This window comes from Schistocerca americana, chromosome 3 (genome assembly GCF_021461395.2).
Source record: "Schistocerca americana isolate TAMUIC-IGC-003095 chromosome 3, iqSchAmer2.1, whole genome shotgun sequence".
Taxonomy (NCBI): domain Eukaryota; kingdom Metazoa; phylum Arthropoda; class Insecta; order Orthoptera; family Acrididae; genus Schistocerca; species Schistocerca americana.
In genome coordinates, this window is record NC_060121.1 from 432961493 (window position 1) to 432982106 (window position 20614).

Here is a 20614-nt window from a genome sequence, read left to right on the forward strand (position 1 = left end):
CTTGTGTTAATACATAACATAGTCATTTTTGCACTTCAATGATATTAGAAAGTAAAATATTGCCATTGGTCACCTCCTCATTTGCCGATTAGCAGATTAGTAGCTGCACTTCATGTCCAGAACATCTAACCAGATTTTGTGGCATTATAGAAATTAATAATTTCTGGTTTGCTCACTTTTTTGATTGGCATATGCAGAGTGTTGCATTGAAGAAAGCATTATAACTGTCCTAGGTTTTTTTGGAAGAAAAGATAATAGTGTAAGATCCTTACTGAAACCATAAACACTGGAGCCCAGTTCTTTCTTTGGGATAGAAAGAAACTCTATTGGGATTTCTCTTTTGTTGGATTTTCGAGTTACAACATACATCAACACACAATTAAATGGAGGGGAACCAATTGTCTGCTGTGATATTCCTGTTTGTTCCATATATACGAGGTGTGTTTTTTAAGTAAGGTCTGTTTTGTTGTAACACTAGTAGTTCATGTGCATACTGCAACGAGCGCATGCGTTGTGTACTGGCATGCCTTGGGAACAACTGTGCTCAGTTTCAGCTCTGTAGCTAACCTGTACAGTTCCGTTCTGTGCTTTCAAAATTTTTAAGACTATCAACTTGCCCGCTGCGTGTGAGGTTCGCTCAGTGATACAGTTTTTGTCAGTAAGGAACCTGTCTGCTGCAGAAATTCATCGACAGATTTGTAAAGTGTACGGTGACACTGTTCTGAGTGAAAGCAAAGTGCGTAAGTGGGTACGAGAATTCAAAGATGGCCATGACAACATCCATGATGAGGACTGCTCTGGTCACCCTTGTTTGATTACAGATGATTTGGTGGCTTCAGTTGGAGTGAGGATTCGTGAGAACAGGTGCTTCACAATAACAGGTCTCTCAAATGAATTTCCTGACGTGTCGAGATCAGTGCCTTACAACATTGTTTCTGAACACCTAAAGTTTAGGAAACTGTGCTCCCGTTAGGTGCCGAAACTCCTAACAGAGGACCACAAAAACCAAAGATTTAAGTGTGCGATGAAGTTCTTTACTTGTTATCACAAAGAAGGTGACAGCTTCTTGAGTCAGATTGTAACTGGAGACGAAACATGGGTTTTGCGTATCACACCTGAATCGAAGCAACAGGGCATGGAATGGAGACACACACACTCGCCTGCAAAGGTGAAAGCCAAACACTCTGTCCCAGTGCAAAATCATGACGTCAGTGTTTTGGGATAGGCACGGTGTTTTGTTGGTCAACTTATGTAACAATGAACCACTATGAATGCAGAAGCATACTGCCAAACCCTGAGAAAGCTATGCACACCGATTCAAAACAAAAGACGCGGCATGCTGACAAAGGGAATTGTCCTTCTCCATGGCAATGCAAGACCTCATACTGCAGGTCAGACCCACGGTTTATGGGAAAGTTTTGGCTTGGAAGTTTCAGACTACCCACCCTACAGTCCTGATCTTGTGCTGAGCAATTACCATTTGTTCCTCCACGTCAAACACCACCTCAGTGGCAACCGTTACAATGATAAGGCCGATGTGAAAATGGCAGTGAACTATTGGTTATCGGAGCAGGTGGCAGGTTTTTATGAAGAGGGTATTTTAAAATTGGTTGAGAGATATGATACATGTTTGAACAAACTTGGCAACTATGTCAAAAAATAGAGTGAAATATGTACTTTCTGAAAATAAATTTACTTTTTTGAAATAACCTTTTGTTGTGTACTTATGTTCAAACAGACCTTACTTAAAAAACATGCCTCATACATTTGGAAAGACAAATCACGGACTGAGTTGGCTTTTGGAACTTTTTCTCTTCTTCTGTTATTGTTGCTCCATCACTATCTTTCCCCACATAAATATAAGCATTATATAAATATGATGAGTATGCATCTGGGAGACACAAGACCTTAATGCCATATTTAGCAGGTGTCTTGGGCATATATATTTTGAATTGGTATCTGACTCTAAATGGGTTTAGACTCTCATAAATACAATCATAAACTTCAATGAATTGTACCTTCTTACAGTTAGAAATAAAAGTGTTGAAAATGTTGGACATAGCTGCTGCAGGATCATCTATTTTCCTTTGTTCACGAGTAGATGCATCATCAAATCTGAGAGCCACCAGTAAAACTTCACATCATTTGAGAGACATGGTTGCATGAAAAATGGGATGTTCAGTACAATTATTTCCAAAAAGTGATGCCAATTTTTCATACTGAGACTTGAAAATGGAACATAGAACCATCAGAACAAACAATGCTTCAATTTGCCATGACAAGCTATGTCAGTTTTGGTGTCACCATTTCCGCTGTTCTGACAGAGTTAACACTGTCTTGTTCATTCTCAGATGAGTTGAGAACTCATTCACACCTGACCACCTGACTCTGAATCTGAATGATAATCTCATTGCTCTCCTTGAACTGCTCTAAAGCCACCAGCATCATTCTTTTGTTTCTTTTGTGATACATCAGGTATCCCTCCACTAGTAGCCACCTATAAAGAGATATTTGGAAAGTTTTTCACTTAAAGTAATATCTGTCAATCAGATGGAGGCAAACTATTCCCTTTACAGTAATATCTGCCCGTAGATGATATGAATGTGTGAGTAAGTAAAACAACAGAATTGTGGAAATGAAACAATTACGCCCACACAATAATAAGTTCAACTCATAACTGAAGCATAGTCAAAACATCAGATCAAATTAATAATGCGTGTGTGCCAACAATGCGTTGAAAAATTTTATATCTGCTTATGAGATCACTGTTACCAACTAAAGGATAATTTACTGTGCTATGTTATAACACCACTTTTTTAACAATGAACATGTTCTTCAGTGCTACATGTCATACTGTGGGTGCCTGAATACAATTTATTTTGCATTAATGCAACACTTTGCTGAAATAATTAATTTATATCTCCTAATCCCATTGATATCCCAACTTGATATTTTTTTATGTTGTACAATGTAACATCAAGAAGCAAATATATTTTTACTGTCGGTTTCAAAGGTGACATGTTTTGATATATTCAAGGTGAAAGGACAAGGTCACTGACCTTAATTGTGTACAATCTGCGACTATGACAAAGTTTTATATCACTGAAAATCTTGTTTCAAGATCTTTCCACAATTACATGGCTCACTCTTCTATCCTTATTAGAATAGAAGTCGCAGCCATTTTTGTCAGCAGTGTTTGTCAAATTTTCTGCACATTTTTTGAACTTTGAGTGGACATTACTCTTGTCTTACTTGCACTAAAAATCTGTAATCTGATAGTTTTCAGTCTCTTGTCAAGTGCAATGAACACATGCATTTTATGAAAATCAAAGAGGGTCAGGTTGGCATCTACATTGATTTGACATGGAATAACTCATATACAAGATTATGACTTAAGATATAATATGCAAAACAACAGAATAATGTTGGAACTAATGTTCTTACATGACTTTCATAAGGGGTGGAAAAACAAAAAGGGAAGAAAATGGAGAACATTCATAAAATTGCATTTCTGAAAGCGGGTTGCTTTGAGTTTCCCTCAAGCATTAATTCTGTCATTTGAAATTAGAAGTTACTTTTCCTTCAAATGAGTCCACAGTAGTCCTCATTAATCCGAATGGAGCCCATAGCAGTCCCAGTAACAAAGTAAAATTGCTTAACAGTGCAAGAAATTGAACCTAGTTGTTTATGTGGCAGTTAATCACTATAACTGCCAACTGACAGAACTAAGCATTTTACAAATAAGCTGCACAACAAAATTAAAGGGTCACTTTTTTAAAACCCTATCATTTTCTCTCATTGCACCTTAAAGCCTGAAATTTGGCTTGAAGGTGCCTACAACTTTCCTCTGTAATATGCAGAAGTGAGGTGTCTTCCAATGTCACCTCAGACTCAGCGATGCTTCAAACAGCAAGCTGTTAGAGCTCAGAAGCCCATTTGAATTTTAAGGTGGGTTATGATGTTGCATTGGAATCACATTTTACCACAATTCTCCCCAACACCACTGTGAATGTTTCCACCATGGGAAGGTCATCATATCTCCCCTTGTCCACTTTTCACCCCTTTTCGTGATACCTCTGAGATGGTCAAAACCGCAACGTCCAGCATGTATTGAAATCACACTGTTTTCTTATGTCTTGCTGAGGAATCATACACATTGCTACATAAAATTAACACCAAAAGGCCTCGGGAGTTGTCATAAAGGGCAGGAGTGACACCATCTCCTCTGGGATGTTCATTTTCAAACATATCGCTGTCAAATATGACAGGCTGGAGCATAAAGTGCAACAGAACAGTGTTCTTGAGAACCTTTGATACTGCTGACATGTTGGATATTCAATCCTTCTCTAATGATACCACGGGGCTGCAACCCCCTGAACATGATCTTACACCTTTGGGGTATAGAATGACTGGAATTTTAGCTCTGATATACAGGATGGACCCACTCTGGACCATTCAAAACCACTCAAACAAATCTGAATGTGATCTAGTTCAGAAAATGGTGCTCATGTTTTTTCATCCCTCCTTTTTCACACTCACCTATAATGTGTGCATGGCAGTATGGGGGGCTGCCACACTTACACACCCATCAATGAAACAGCAAACAGTCCCTCTAAGACCCCACATTTTAGTGACACCCTCAGATGTGCACCTTAAAATGTGCATGAACAAGGACTCTCATTCACCAATTCCTAGGCACCGGCAGGATAGGCAATTTTTTTGGCACCCCTCACACTTTGAATGCAACCAGCAGGCGATAGTGCAGTGGCATAGTGCCACTCAGCTGAGGAGTGTCATGTGGTGCCACACTTTCGTATCACTGCAGAGGAAAGTTGTAGGCACCTTCAAGCCATATTTTAAACCTCCATATCACAATGGGACAGTTTTTAACAGCATAGAATTCATCACAGTCAGATTGTTAAATTCTGAACTCTGTATACATAGCCTAGTGTGTCTGTGTGTAACTCTTAATGAGAGAAGATTCATCTTTTCAGTCTTGAAAAATCAATTACATGACTAAGATGTGAGTTTGTTGTTACGCACGCTTGATATGTCAACAACTATTGTAAAATTTCGCAGAGCATAACAATATTCTCAGCATTCAACAGCTGTGAATTTCAATCTGGGTCACAGTGTTTCTTGTGATTCATACTTTATATCTCCAATACTCTGTTTATTTACCTCCTCTATTTAACTGATTTAAAAAAATAGAAATTGTGAGAATTTATCATACCTGTCCAGTTCCAAGTCCTACAACAAGATCAGCTATGAAAAAGTCTTCTGTTTCTCCAGATCGATGAGACACCATTGTACCCCAGCCATTCGATTTTGCCAAGAGATGGGCTCGGATGCTCTCTGTCACAGTACCAATCTGATTCACTTTTAACAACAAACAGTTGCAGGCTTTCTTCTCTGCTGCTAGTGCAATACGTTTTGGATTGGTAACAGTGAGATCATCTCCAACAATCTGAATATTTACTTGTGATGTAAAGGTGGTCCAAGCATCAAAGTGATCTTGATCAAATGGATCTTCAATAGACACTAATGGGTACTCTCTAATGAAATCAGAATATATATCTGCTAGTTTATCCATACTGGCCCACTGGCCCCTGTCTGAGTTTGGATTTTTAAAATCAAGATCATACATGCCCTCCCTAGAAGATTAAAAAAATATACATCAGAATGTTATTGCGAGGAGTCTATACGAATACACACATCAGTAATCCATCAACAGCAAACAGTAATGTAAAAATACATAAGCTTGAGGATATATTATGGAATAGAGTCTTTTTGTGCTTCAAGCCACATCAAGTGGTTCAAAGTCTGTGATTTTTGGAGAAGTACTCCCCAGGCACTTAGATTAGATTAGTACTTGTTCCATAGATCATGAATACGACACTTCGTAATGATGTGGAATGTGTCAGGTTAATAAAAGGTGTCTATACAAGATATTACATTACATAAAATATTACATGACACTTAATATTTTTAATTTTTTTTTTTTTTTTTTTTTTTTTTTTTTTGTGGAGGGGGGCGGCGGGGGGGGGGGGGGGGGGAAATTACCCACTTAATATATCCAAAAATTCATCTAATAAGTAGAAGGAGTTGCCATTAAGAAATTCTTTTAAATGCTATATGGCTATATGTCAGACTTTTGATGCAATTAGGTAAGTGACCAAAGGCTTTTGTGGAAGCATAATTTAACCCCTTCTGAGCCAAAGTTAGATTTAACCTTGAGTAGTGAAGATCATCCTTTCTCCTAGTGTTGTAGCCATGTACACTGCTGTTACTTTTGAATTCGTTCAGATTGTTAATAACAAATTTCATAAGGGAATATATATATATATATATATATATTGTGCGGCAACAGTGAAGATCTCTAGCTCTTTAAATAAGTGTCTGCAGGATGATCGTGGATGAGCTCCAGCAATTATTCTGATTACACTCTTTTGTGCAATGAACACTCTTTTACTCAGTGATGAGTTACCCCAGAATATGATGCCATACGAAAGCAGAGAATGAAAATAGGCATGGTAAGCTAATTTACTGAGATGTATATCACCAAAATTTGCAATGACCCTAATAGCATAAGTAGCTGAACTCAAACGTTTCAGCATATCCTCAGTGTGTTTTTTCCAGTTCAACCCCTCATCAATGCATACACTTAGAAATTTTGAATATTCTAGCTTAGCTACCGATTTCTAATCGAAGTCTATATTTATTAATGGTATCATTCCATTTACTGTGTGGAACAGTATATACTGTGTTTTGTCAAAGTTTAGTGAGAGCCCATTTGCAGAGAGCCACTTAATGATTTTCTGAAAAACATCATTTACAATTTCACCAGTTAATTCTTGTCTGTTGGGTGTGATAGCTATACTTGTATCATTGGCAAAAAGTACCAGCTTTGCATTTTCATGAATATAAAATGGCAAGTCATTAACATATATTAAGAACAGCAGAGGACCCAAGACCGAACCTTGCGGCACCCCATTCTTGATTGTTCCCCAGTTTGAGAAGTCACCAGTTTTTTGCATATTATGTGAACTGCTTATTTCAAGTTTCTGCACTCTTCCAGTTCGGTACAATTTAAACCATTTGAGCACTGTCCCATTCATACCACAGTACTTGAACTTATCTAGAAGTATTCCACGATTTACACAATCAAAAGCCTTTGATAGATCACAAAAAATCCCAATGGGTGACTTCCAGTTACTCAGAGCATTTAATATTTCATTAGTGAAAGTATATATAGCATTTTCCGTTGAAAAACCCTTCTGGAAACCAAACTGACATTTTGTTAAAACTTTTATTTTTACAAAGGTGTGAAGCTACTCTGCAATACATTACTTTTTCAAGAATTTTGGATAAGGCAGTCAGAAGAGAGATTTGGTAGTAGTTGTTGACATCAGACGTATCCCCTTTTTTATGCAGTGGTTCTTGTTAGCTGCTAGCTACTAACTGCTACAGGGTTCACAGTACTGATCTTATGCAGTTATACTGGTCATGCTATTAGTGGTGCCTATTAAATTTTCATATAAGGCAATGTATTCACTATATAATTGTTCTGCCCTTTTTGACTTCACAATTGCTGAGTCACACGCAATACTCAACTGCAGCCCATCCTATTTAATGAAGATAATAGATGTAATTTTGATTTATATTACTTAAACAGCATACATTTCATGCGCTGTCATCTTATTTAAGTGTTCTGTGATGGTTTTGTAATAGGAAGACCATTAGTTCCATCTTTGTTAATTTACATTTCCCATACTATCTAAGAAAGGATATACAAGATAAAAATATCACCAAGAAGCACATCCCTCCTCTTGAGTGCTTAAGTGATGGTAAAGATAAACCATCAAAGTCAAAGCAATAAAGATCACCTCCAAATCTTTATCAAAAATTTGACATATTCCAAGTCCTATGAAGGATGACATCAACCCACAAACTCAGCCCTTATAAAATACTTTGTGATAGTGGGTATTCTTACAGCAGGTAGACTATGCACACTGTTTTAATATACGTGAATACCGGAAAGAATATTGCGGGGGGGGGGGGGGGGGGGGGGGGTTGTACCTAAGTTACCCACAAGTGAATTCATTAATAATAATAAAAATGACAGTACAAAAACAGAAAAAAGGGAACCACACAATCAGGCCATGAAGCCCATGTGATAGTCAACTAACTGTCATGTCATCCTCAGTCATTCATCATGGAGGGGTATGGGGTCAGATGCAGTCGTTATTTGTGCATCATTTGCTAGTTAAAGACTAGCTCTTCTCAACACGTTTTATAGTTCCTCCCAAACCATCACACACAGATTTACCGTAGCTAGTAGCAAAAAAGGAATGTTCAGCATCAATAAAATAATCATATTTGTGCTGACACATATTTTTCAAGCTTTTTCTATTCTTATATTGAGCAGCACATCCATCAGTCAAATAATGCACTTTTTTCACTTGTGTGTAATGCGCTGCCAGCCACTTAACCATTTCTTTCTGCACAGCATTTACAAATCCTACATCATGTTGCATATCAGCACTTATAAAGCAATGGTTCACTATTAATGAGTTACTTTCTTCATTTACCACATAAGCACACACAGGATGGATTGTACAGCTGCTTTTTGTCCAGTGGTAAATCTGAATTTCATTCTGAATTATAAAACTGTAGTTTTCAGCAAAGTCCATTAACAGAATTGCTTTTTCCAGGGTTAGATTTTCAATTTTTTCAGTGATTTTGATTCACACTTGGATATAAATGAGTGTGTTTTATGTACCTGTAATTTTGTTACCAACAAGTCCATGTACTCACCAACAGTTGCAAACTGCTTTATCAGTTCACTGGTTTGTCATTCAAGTACGGTGATGATATCCTTAGCTTTCCATTGGCCGGTACCTCTCAAGCTTATCTGCTGAAATTCTTCTCTGGTAGGTCTTGAATTTCAATTCCTTCAACTATTTTTAGCAACTGTTCATTAACTTTCAACTTCACTGTAAACACTCACTTTGCATAATGTCTGCTACTTGAATAATCTTCTGGTCATTTGTCTGTTTTACTGAGATTATGGAGTGCACATAAATAACAGTTCTTCAGACAATGGCCACCACATGTAAGCTTGCATACCTAGAACTCTGTCTTCGATGGTTCCATAACACTGAATAAGATCTTCCCAGTTTGTTAGCTTCGGATTCGGCAAGGAAAAACTGCAAAAGCTTCAAGTGCCACCGATGAAAGACACCTTGTGAATCAGTGAAGGATGCTAAGCTGTTGCATTCCTTCCATGCTGTGGAGCAGTGATTAGCAAAATAGTATGCATGCAGAAATGATGTGGACTGGGACCAGTGTACCAGCCTGCCTCCAAGCCCATGAGATATGTTCTGCTCCGTTAAAGACAACATAAGTCTTTGAGTTCCTGGCATGTATAGTGTCTGGTGCCCTCTGCAAATGTGGTAGCATTTAGCACAAAATTTTCCACTTGCTGATTTCTGTGCAGAGCACCCATGACATATTAGGCAAAGGGAACTTGAGAATTCAGATGTGGCTCAACAAATGCCTACAAAACGAACATAAAAAACAATTTGAAAAGATGACAGTTTTGGCTCTAACATCATCAAATTGGGATTCTGATATAAAAGGAAGGTCTGAAATTAGAGTAAACAGCAATAATTTTAACAGAGGTCAGTAGTACACACTTAGTAAGGCATTTGTCAGGCTTTGGACATCAATCAAAGCACAGATGGTGGCCTGGTACTTGTAGGGAATGGGAGCAGCAGTTTCAAAAGTTTCACCAGCCCCTCACGCCACATGACATCACTCGGTTCCATGGCAGGATGCAGCTGCTATGAGCTACCCTACTTGCCTTCTGTGCATATGTAACTTTAGTCCTCTCTGGAAGGTTCTAAACACTGCTATTGCATCTATGTAAGCATAACACTGACCCAGCACCAACAGTCAGTGATTTTGACTCCTGATGATGGTGGCGGAGTCAGCTGTCAAAAGCTTTAGTATTTTTCTCAAAGTGAAGAGGGCTTGTAAACCAAAATGATTTTCTTGAAGCATGCCATCACAAAAGACTCCAAGGGCAACACAAGCCACAAACTGTTATGTTGAGCCATTCTCCTGCTATATAGGATTGACGGATGTTTGTAAAAGAAACTACGCAACACTACAGCAACTGATTTTCAGTCTCTTAATATTTATTGCCACCAAATGTTCCCTTGTTGGTGAACAGCTTTGAAACTTTCAGGAGTCTCAATATTTGACATAATCAGTCACTTACACTGATTAACAAAAATCTACAAACTTCACAGGTGGCAGACTAATATATTCCTTTACACAATGTTGACGGACATAATGCTTTCACATTTTAACAGTTTGGCACTAGCTAAATGAAAACTACATGATACTTATGAATGTTATCCTTCATATTGTCCCATAGATGGTTACATCTTGGTCACAGAACACAGACCACTTACATGATATTTACGAATGTTGGAACTTTAATAGTGGCAAATACACTCCTGGAAATGGAAAAAAGAACACATTGACACCGGTGTGTCAGACCCACCATACTTGCTCCGGACACTGCGAGAGGGCTGTACAAGCAATGATCACACGCACGGCACAGCGGACACACCAGGAACCGCGGTGTTGCCCGTCGAATGGCGCTAGCTGCGCAGCATTTGTGCACCGCCGCCGTCAGTGTCAGCCAGTTTGCCATGGCATACGGAGCTCCATCGCAGTCTTTAACACTGGTAGCATGCCGCGACAGCGTGGACGTGAACCGTATGTGCAGTTGACGGACTTTGAGCGAGGGCGTATAGTGGGCATGCGGGAGGCCGGGTGGACGTACCGCCGAATTGCTCAACACGTGGGGCGTGAGGTCTCCACAGTACATCGATGTTGTCTACAGTGGTCGGCGGAAGGTGCACGTGCCCGTCGACCTGGGACCGGACCGCAGCGACGCACGGATGCACGCCAAGACCGTAGGATCCTACGCAGTGCCGTAGGGGACCGCACCGCCACTTCCCAGCAAATTAGGGGCACTGTTGCTCCTGGGGTATCGGCGAGGACCATTCACAACCGTCTCCATGAAGCTGGGCTACGGTCCCGCACACCGTTAGGCCGTCTTCCGCTCACGCCCCAACATCGTGCAGCCCGCCTCCAGTGGTGTCGCGACAGGCGTGAATGGAGGGACGAATGGAGACGTGTCGTCTTCAGCGATGAGAGTCGCTTCTGCCTTGGTGCCAATGATGGTCGTATGCGTGTTTGGCGCCGTGCAGGTGAGCGCCACAATCAGGACTGCATACGACCGAGGCACACAGGGCCAACACCCGGCATCATGGTGTGGGGAGCGATCCCCTACACTGGCCGTACACCACTGGTGATCGTCGAGGGGACACTGAATAGTGCACGGTACATCCAAACCGTCATCGAACCCATCGTTCTACCATTCCTAGACCGGCAAGGGAACTTGCTGTTCCAACAGGACAATGCACGTCCGCATGTATCCCGTGCCACCCAACGTGCTCTAGAAGGTGTTAGTCAACTACCCTGGCCAGCAAGATCTCCGGATCTGTCCCCCATTGAGCATGTTTGGGACTGGATGAAGCGTCGTCTCACGCGGTCTGCACGTCCAGCACGAACGCTGGTCCAACTGAGGCGCCAGGTGGAAATGGCATGGCAAGTCGTTCCACAGGATTACATCCAGCATGTCTACGATCGTCTCCATGGGAGAATAGCAGCCTGCATTGCTGCGAAAGGTGGATATACACTGTACTAGTGGCGACATTGTGCATGCTCTGTTGCCTGTGTCTATGTACCTGTGGTTCTGTCAGTGTGATCATGTGATGTATCTGACCCCAGGAATGTGTCAATAAAGTTTCCCCTTCCTGGGACAATGAATTCACGGTGTTCTTATTTCAATTTCCAGGAGTGTATTTTTTAACAACTTATACAAAATAGATAAATGTTTCAAACTTTTACTGTCCTTCAGAGTATTCACCAGAATTGTGTATAACCAGATGTCAGTGATGTGGAACTCGTAGGATAGCTTTAGCAGTGCCAGTTGTGTTGATAGTTCGAGAGGAGAGGTTTACTTCCCGAATCTCTGTGGTAGTACTGAAACGAATGCAAAGAAGTGCTTCCTTCATCTTAGGAATCAAGTTGTAAGCACAAGAGCTTAAGTCCTGAGACTGTGGTGTATTGCATGCTGTGTTCCAAAAATGAACAGCTTAGAGAAAGAAGCAGTGACACTTTCTGTAGGATCCGCCCATCATTTTGTAGGACAATGCCAGGTCTCGTGTGGTACTAACTTGCAACTGATTTGGTCGATCGGTGGGGCTTGATTCCTGAAATGAAGGAACCACTTTATGGAATTCATTTCAGAACTGTTACAGAGATTCGTCAGGAAGTAGACTGCTCCACTTGATGTATCAACACATCTGGCACTGCTAAATGTGTCCTACGACTTCCACATTGCTGGTAAGGAGTTATACACAATGCTGTGAAACTTTGAAACATGTGTCTTCTTTGTGTAAGTTGTAAATAAATATTTGCCACTATTAAAGTTCCAACCCTCGTACATAGTGACAGCTAACATGAACTGAAAATTACATTTTTTCCCTTGAGCATAGACTATGTGAGACTTTGCATGCTATACTTACTTTTAGATGAGCATAATTTGGAAAATTACAATTTATGAAAATTACAATTTACTGTAATACAAGATTGTTACAGTGAGACAACTATTTCATGTTTTTGTATGATCCAGACTTAAAAAATGCAAAAACATGGAAAATTCAGAATCAAGGAAAATGTTATAACCCCAAAAATACGGGCAAAAGCATATGTAATTGACACATATGATTGAAAACTGTAATCCTCACCATTACATTGTACAAAATCTGTAAAAGTGAAGGAAATTAAATGTATAACACAATGTTTAAACAATAATTTTAGGTAATGAATTTCATGAGTTCTTAAAAATCACAAATGTTTAACAGCAAGTAAAACTTGGCAAAAAACTGTAGTTGGTATCTGGGTACAAGATAATTGAGCTATTTTCTGACGTGCTACAACTACAAATTATATGTCAAAACACACACTTTTGAGAGCTCTTTCCTTTGTGATCATCCAGAAAAAAGCAAAAAATGATGAACATGGTGAATTAAACTGAAAGCTGTAAAGTATGGTGAAAACTGTCGGAATCTAACAAGGGGGTGTGTATGTTCCTTCTGTAGCCAATGGCAGTGCAGTATACTCTGGCAATGTGAGTGTAGTAACCTCTAGTGTATTGCATGTACACTTTCCTTGTTCACTGTGCTGAGTAGTCGAAGTGGAGCAATTTGCAGTGTTGTCAATGTGTGCCATTTGCACACATGGTACTTTTTTATATCAGTGAATATGAAACAATATAACAAAAAGGACAGATGCTACTCACCATGTAGCAGAGATGCTGAGTCACAGAAAGGCACAACAAAAAGACTATTGGAAAGTTAGCTTTCACCCAACAAGGCTTTTATCAAAAATAGACAGCATACACACCTATATACAAACAAACATAACTTACACACACATGACAGGCTGGCAGCTGGAGCCAGTCTAGCTGCCAAAGACTGTGATCATGTGTGTGTGAGTTGCGTTTGCATGAGTGTGTGTCTGAGTGTGTATGCTGCTATCTTTGACAAAGGCTTTGTTGGCCAAAAGTTAACTTTCCCACTGTCTTTTTGTTATGTCTTTCTGCGGCTCAGCATCTCCGCTATATGATGAGCAACAACTGTCCCGTTCATTATATTGTTTCATTCCACCCTGGATTTTCCAATGAATATGAAATAAAGTTACACCTGCTGTGATTTCACTGTTTCTCTGTCACAGCAACCTGTTACTTTATAACATTCTGTCTGCCATCACAATGCATTAAACACCACTGAAGACTGCAATAAAGACACACAAGCCATCGCAGAACTGTTCACTGAACATGTCCTGTTAACTGAGCTGCTGAATGTAGCATATGGAGTAGCCTACGATGGCTGCAATTGGTAGAGGCATGATACATTCCAGATTCTGTTGACAGGCTCTGACCAGAAAGACTGAAAGTAAAATTAGTTATGATAGTGAAGGGTATATGAGGTATAACTACTGAATTGAACCTAAGTAGAACCCGTGGACACTTCATTTGCTATACACTGATCACATCAGCTGTACTTTGCAACAAGCTGCCAAGTAAGCTTGCTGTTTTTTACCTTATATGCTAAAAGCCACTGCACTAGAGTGATGTCACTGTGCCTTACTGGTTGCTAAACATCCAGGATGTTGTAATCTGGCAGTTTTCACTATATTTCACAGTTTTCAGTTTGTTTCACCATGCAGCCTATAAATTTTTGCTGTTTCTAAGGGGAATATAAAATGAAAGAATCCTCAAAACTGAATGTTGTAAGGTATAATTTGTGGCAGTAGTGTGTTGGTAAATGGCTCAATTACCTCATACATCATAAACAAAAGTGTTAGTCTTTCCAGTTTCATATTCTACAGTATCACTAGTGGCAAAACCCGCTTTTTCCCTAGTGGGTCTATTACATGATGTAAAATTTTGAAATTTCTTTCTTGTTTGGTTATGGATTTGTGATTTGGTTATGTCAGTTGACATTACGAGTTTTGGTAAAATTGCTACCTAGGAGAAGAATGAAATTCTCACAGCAACTTTGATTTATAGCATCTGTGCCTGTTTACACTTTATAATCCAGTACTTTAGGAATTCTGAATGTTTCATAGGGTATGTAAACTTATTATGTGTGTTAGTGTGGTGTGGTGGCTGTACTGGCTGTTGGGTGATGTAACAAGTCCCCAGTCAATAAAAGCTCACTAGCTGTAAATGACTGTTCCTTGAGTCTGGCCGAGCATATTCTTCGAGCCTCAGTGTTTGAATTTAAAAGGTTGATGATCAATCTTGTTGCTGAATACAGTACATTGCAAATACATGCAAAAAATGGATTGAGTTATATGTGGCACAAGAATAGGTGGCAGCTAGGCCTCTTCATCACATATTGGATCTGTCCAGAACATTTTGAACACTTGCTGTTTGCATGTCCTATTTTCCTATAGTTGCCGCAACCTAGCAGTAGCTGTATCAGTACTGCCTAGTTAAGTGAATTGTTGCAAATTGTGTTGGCAACACTGAACGTGGATTTTATCAGCATTTCCTCTCTCATGTCTCTCCTCTCCAAAACAGCCTACAATATTCCCTCAACTCTGCCACCACTCGCAGTGTGAACCATCTGTCTTTCATGCCACTTATGACTTGTCCAGTCTCAACACATATTAATAGGAAGAAAACAGGATGAAGTCAAGCAAGATGTTGAGTAAGAATGTAAAATCGAGGCAATCCTTACTAGGAAGAAAAATAAAATTGAGGAATTTTCAGCAATTATCTCATGGGTTTTTCACAGTGGTTATAAATTTATGGTGTACAATCATGAAAAACGTAAAATCGAAATCCCACTGCAGGTATGAATATAAAAATCACGAAAATTAAACGGAACAAAGGCACAATATGCAGCTAAAAACAGAATAATTAGAAAATGGCAAAATTATTGCTAAGATACTATGTTATAGGAGAGCAGTTAACTGTAAAAGGGGATTCCCAAATTTTACATGAAATTCTCAAAGCTAACATGTCATTTTTGAGAAAAAATTACATTTTTGGAAACTGAAAAATCGGAGCTGTCAAACTGTGGTAATGCATTTTAGATAGAACTACATTTTAACATTCAAACATTCTAGAAAACAAAATTTCTGAATACAAATAACCTTTTAAATACAACGTTTTTGGAAAAAGTAAAATGCTTGTTAAAAGAGGGGAATGAGGGCTTTCAAATGAGCTATACCAATTAAGAACCAAACGCCTGCTTGCTCGGTGAAAATTTCTCCTTCATGTGGTTTCCTCAATAGTAAATCAATAACATTTCATTAAATCAAATATTTTTAGATAAACTAAGTATAAGATTGTTGTTGATGTTGTTGTTGTTGTTGTTGTGGTCTTCAGTCCAGAGACTGGTTTAATGCAGCTCTCCATGCTACTCTATCCTGTGCAAGCTTCATCAACTCCCAGTACCTACTGAAACCTACATCCTTCTGAATCTCTTTAGTGTATTCATCTCTTGATCTCCCGCTATGATTTTTACCCTCCATGCTGCCCTCCAATACTAAATTGGTGATTCCTCAATGCCTCAGAACTTGTCCTACCAACCGATACCTTCTTCTAGTCAAGTTGTGCTATAAATTTCTTTTACCCCTAATTCTATTCAGTACCTCCTCTTTAGTTATGTGATCTACCAAACTAATCTTCAGCATTCTTCTGTCGCACCACATTTCGAAAGATTCTATTCTCTTCTTGTGTAAACTATGTATCGTCCATGTTTCACTTCCACACATGGCCACATTCCATACAAATACTTTCAGAAACGACTCGATGTTAACAAATTTCTCTTCTTCAGAAACGCTTTCCTTGTCATTGCCAGTCTACATTTTATATCCTCTCTACTTCAATCATCATCAGTTTTTTGCTCCACAAATAGCAAAACTCATCTACTACTTTAAGTGTCTCATTTCCTAATCTAATTCCCTCAGCATCACCCAATTTAATTCGACTACATTCCATTATCCTCGTTTTGCTTTTGTTGATGTTCATCTTATATCTTCCTTTCAAGACACTGTCCATTCCATTCGACTGCTCTTCCAGGTCCTTTGCTGTCTCTGACAGAATTACAATGTCATCAATAAACTTAAAAGTTTTTATTTCTTTTCCATGGATTGTAATTCCTACTTTGAATTTTCCTTTTGTTTCCTTTATTCCTTATTCAATATACAGATTGAATAACAATACGGATAGGCTACAACCCTGTCTCATTCCCTTCCCAACCACTGTTTCCCGTACATGCCCCTTGACTCTTATAACTGCCATCTGGTTCCTGTACAAATTGTATATAACCTTACGCTCTCTGTATTTTACCTCTATCACCTTCAGAATTTGAAAGAGAGTATTCCAGTCAACATTGTCAAAAGCTTTCTCTAAGTCTACAAATGCTAGAATCATAGGTTTTCACTTCCTTAATCTATCTTCTAAGATAAGTAGTAGGGTCAGTATTGCCTCACTTGTTCCAAACTGATCTTCCCCGAGGTCAGCTTCTACCAGTTTTTCCATTCGTCTGTAAAGAATTCGTGATGGTATTTTGCAGCCATGACTTAATAAACTGATAGTTCGGTAATTTTCACGTCTGTGAGCATCTGCTTTCTTTGGGATTGGAATTATTATAGTCTTCTTGAAGTCTGAGGGTATTTTGCCTGTCTCATACATCTTGCTCATCAGATGGTTGTTTTGTCAGGGCTGGCTCTCCCAAGACCATCAGTAGTTCTAATGGAATGTTGTCTTTCAGTGCTATATCAAACTCTTCACGCAGTATCATATCTCCCATTTCATCTTCATCTACATCCTCTTCCATTTCCATAATATTGTCCTCAAGTACATCGCCCTTGTATAGATCCTCTATATACTCCCACCTTTCTGTTCCCTTCTTTGCTTATGACTGATTTTCCATCTGAGCTCTTGATATTCATACAAGTGGTTCTCTTTCTCCAAAGGTCACTTTAATTTTCCTGTAGGCAACATCTATCTTACCCCTAGTGATATATGCCTCTACATACTTACATTTGTCTTCTATCCATCCCTGCTTAGCCATTTTGCACTTCATGTCGAGCTCATTTTTGAGACGTTTGTATTCCCTTTTGGCTGCTTCATTTACTGCATTTTTATATTTTCTCCTTTCATCAATTAAATTCAATATATCTTCTGTTGCCCCAGGATTTCTATGAGCCCTCATCTTTTTACCTACTTGAACCTCTGCTGCCTTCACTATTTTATCTCTCAAAGCTACCCATTGTTCTACTGTATTTTTTTCCCCCATTCTTGTCAATTGTTCCCTAATGCTCTTCTGAAACTCTCTATAACCTCTGTTTCTTTCAGTTTATCCAGGTCCCATCTCCTTAACACTTAGGTGCTGACGCCCGTAAAAATACGGGCATGCGCGACCTGCCCGAAAGTCCGGCGCCCGTAATTTTACGGGCGCGTGTTCTCGTTCTTCCCCTTCTTTCCTTTGTGTGTTCTTACGGCTCCCGCTTGTCTGGGAGGCACTGTGTGGACTGTAGTTCGAGTATTGGTCACTATTGGTCACTATTGCAAATAGTACTCTTCTGATAGACTCAGAAGAGGAGAGCAGATGTCCAAGCGCTTCAGCAGCAAGTAATCCCGTCAATATTGTGTCTGAAGAACGAGTGAGACTAACTGCGAGGGGGAAGCCGACACGTGCGCGCTGCACCGATTCTGAGGAAGGTTGGACGACTACTGATCGTGCACCAGATATCGATCTATTCTCAGGACAATTTAGAATATGCAATGTTGTCAGTTTGGACCAGAACAGTGCACCTCTAGAATTTTTTTCATATGTGGAAGGGTGTGCTTCCCTTTTTATTTGTCGGGTTTTGTGAGCAGTGATTTTTTCCCACGCGGTCTCAGTAGTGTCGACATGGTGGCTTGATGGACGAAGAAATTGCTCGCAAGTTATATCGTGATTTAGAAGAAATTGACGTTGATTTGTCAGAGGAAGATATTGTAGATGACTCTGATGATGATGTGGACTATGTTCAAGAAGAAGTTTCTGACAGTTCAGGTAAAGAATTCTGACAACAAATCATCTATAATTTTTGTTCAGATTTTCACTGAAAAAACTCACAGTATGTAATTATGATTTTATTTGCAAATAGTACTCTTCTGATAGACTCAGAAGAGGAGAGCAGATGTCCAAGCACTTCAGCAGCAAGTAATCCCGTCAATATTGTGCCTGAAGAATGAGTGAGACTAACTGCGAGGGGGAAGCCGACACGTGCGCGCTGCACCGATTCTGAGGAAGGTTGGACGACTACTGATCATGCACCAGATATCGATCTATTCTCAGGACAATTTGGAATATGCAATGTTGTCAGTTTAGACCAGAACAGTGCAACTCTAGAATTTTTTTCACATTTCCTGACAGACAGTATGATGAAACATATAAAGGAACAAACTAACCTGTATGCTCAACAATGCATCAGGAAATTATGAAGCACAAATTCCCTTTCACCCACCTGCTCATTATCAAAGTGGAAAGGAGTTACACTTATGGAAATAAGGAAGTTTCTGGCAAAGTGTGGCGAAAAGACACAAGCTACCAGTGTAGTGAATGTAAAGTAGCACTGTGCAAAATGCCGCGCTTCAAATTTTACCACACAAAGAGCAAAATTGCATCCTAAAATAGTTACAGGAGGTTACTGTAGATAAGACATACTGTATCCATCATAATTACAATTTTTGTGTAAAATAAAAAAAAATCCTTCTAGAAAATACAGGAATATACCTTTGACCAATTTTTCCTTTTTTCAAAAACAATGTTATAATAATAACACTTGTCAAAAGTATGTATTAATTCAAGAGAAAGGTATTATATATGGTTTTAAACAAGAAAGTCTAGGTTTTTCAATAAGAGTAATTTTATTGCTATAATTGAAACCTTTCATGAGTTGTAGTAGTTTAAAATACGTTAAAATCAGCCAGTCTTTATGGTAGACACCCACGCGCAATGGCTCAGGACCCAAAGTGTTAAATTCCCACCTTTTTGTAGTTTCTTCAGTTTTAATCTACAGGTCGTAGCAAATAGGTTGTTGTCAGAGTCCACATCTGCCCCTGGAAATGTCTTACAATTTAAAACCTGATTCCTAAATCTCTGTCTTGCTATTATATAATCTATCTGAAACCTTCCAGTGTCTCCAGACTATTCCATGTATACAACCTCCTTTCATGATTCTTGAACCAAGTGTTAGCTATGATTAAATAATGCTCTGTGCAAAATTCTACCAGACGGCTTCCTCTTTCATTCCTTATCCCCATTCCATATTCACCTACTACTTTTCCTTATCTTCCTTTTCCTACTATCAAATTCCAGTCACCCATCACTATTAAATTTTTATCTTCCTTCAATATCTGAATAATTTCTTTTATGTCATCCTACATTTCATCAATCTCTTCATCATCTGCGGAGCTAGTTGGCATATAAACTTGTACTACTGTGATAGGCATAGGCTCCGTGTCTATCTTGGCTACAATAATGCATTCACTATGCTGTTCGTAGTGGCTTACCTGTTCTCCTATTTTTTTATTCATTATTAAACCTACTCCTGCAGTACCCCTATTTGATTTTGTATTTATAACCCTGCATTCACCTGACCAGAAGTCGTCTTCCTCCTGCCACCAAACTTCACTAATTCCCACTATATCTAACTTTAACTTACCCATTTCCCTTTTTAAATTTTCTAACCTACCTGCTTGATTAAGGGATCTGACATTCCATGCTCCAATACATACAATGCCAGTTTTCTTTCTCCTGATAACAATGCCCTCCTGAGTAGTCCCCACCCAGAGATCCGAATGGGGGACTATTTTACCTCTGGAATATTTTACCAAAGAGGACGCCATCATCATTTAACCATATAGTAAAGCTGCATGCCCTCGGGAAAAATTATA

At 39.2% G+C, this 20614-nt stretch overlaps 1 protein-coding gene across 1 annotated transcript in view; it reads right to left on the reverse strand.

Moving 5' to 3' along the window:
* LOC124607296 (enolase-like) overlaps positions 1 to 20614 on the reverse strand; it is a 127777-nt gene that overhangs the window by 50864 nt on the left and 56299 nt on the right. The window contains exon 5 of the mRNA XM_047139588.1: positions 5234 to 5654. Within this exon, the coding sequence (XP_046995544.1) occupies positions 5234 to 5654 (421 nt within the window). The remainder of the gene's footprint in view (positions 1 to 5233; positions 5655 to 20614) is intronic.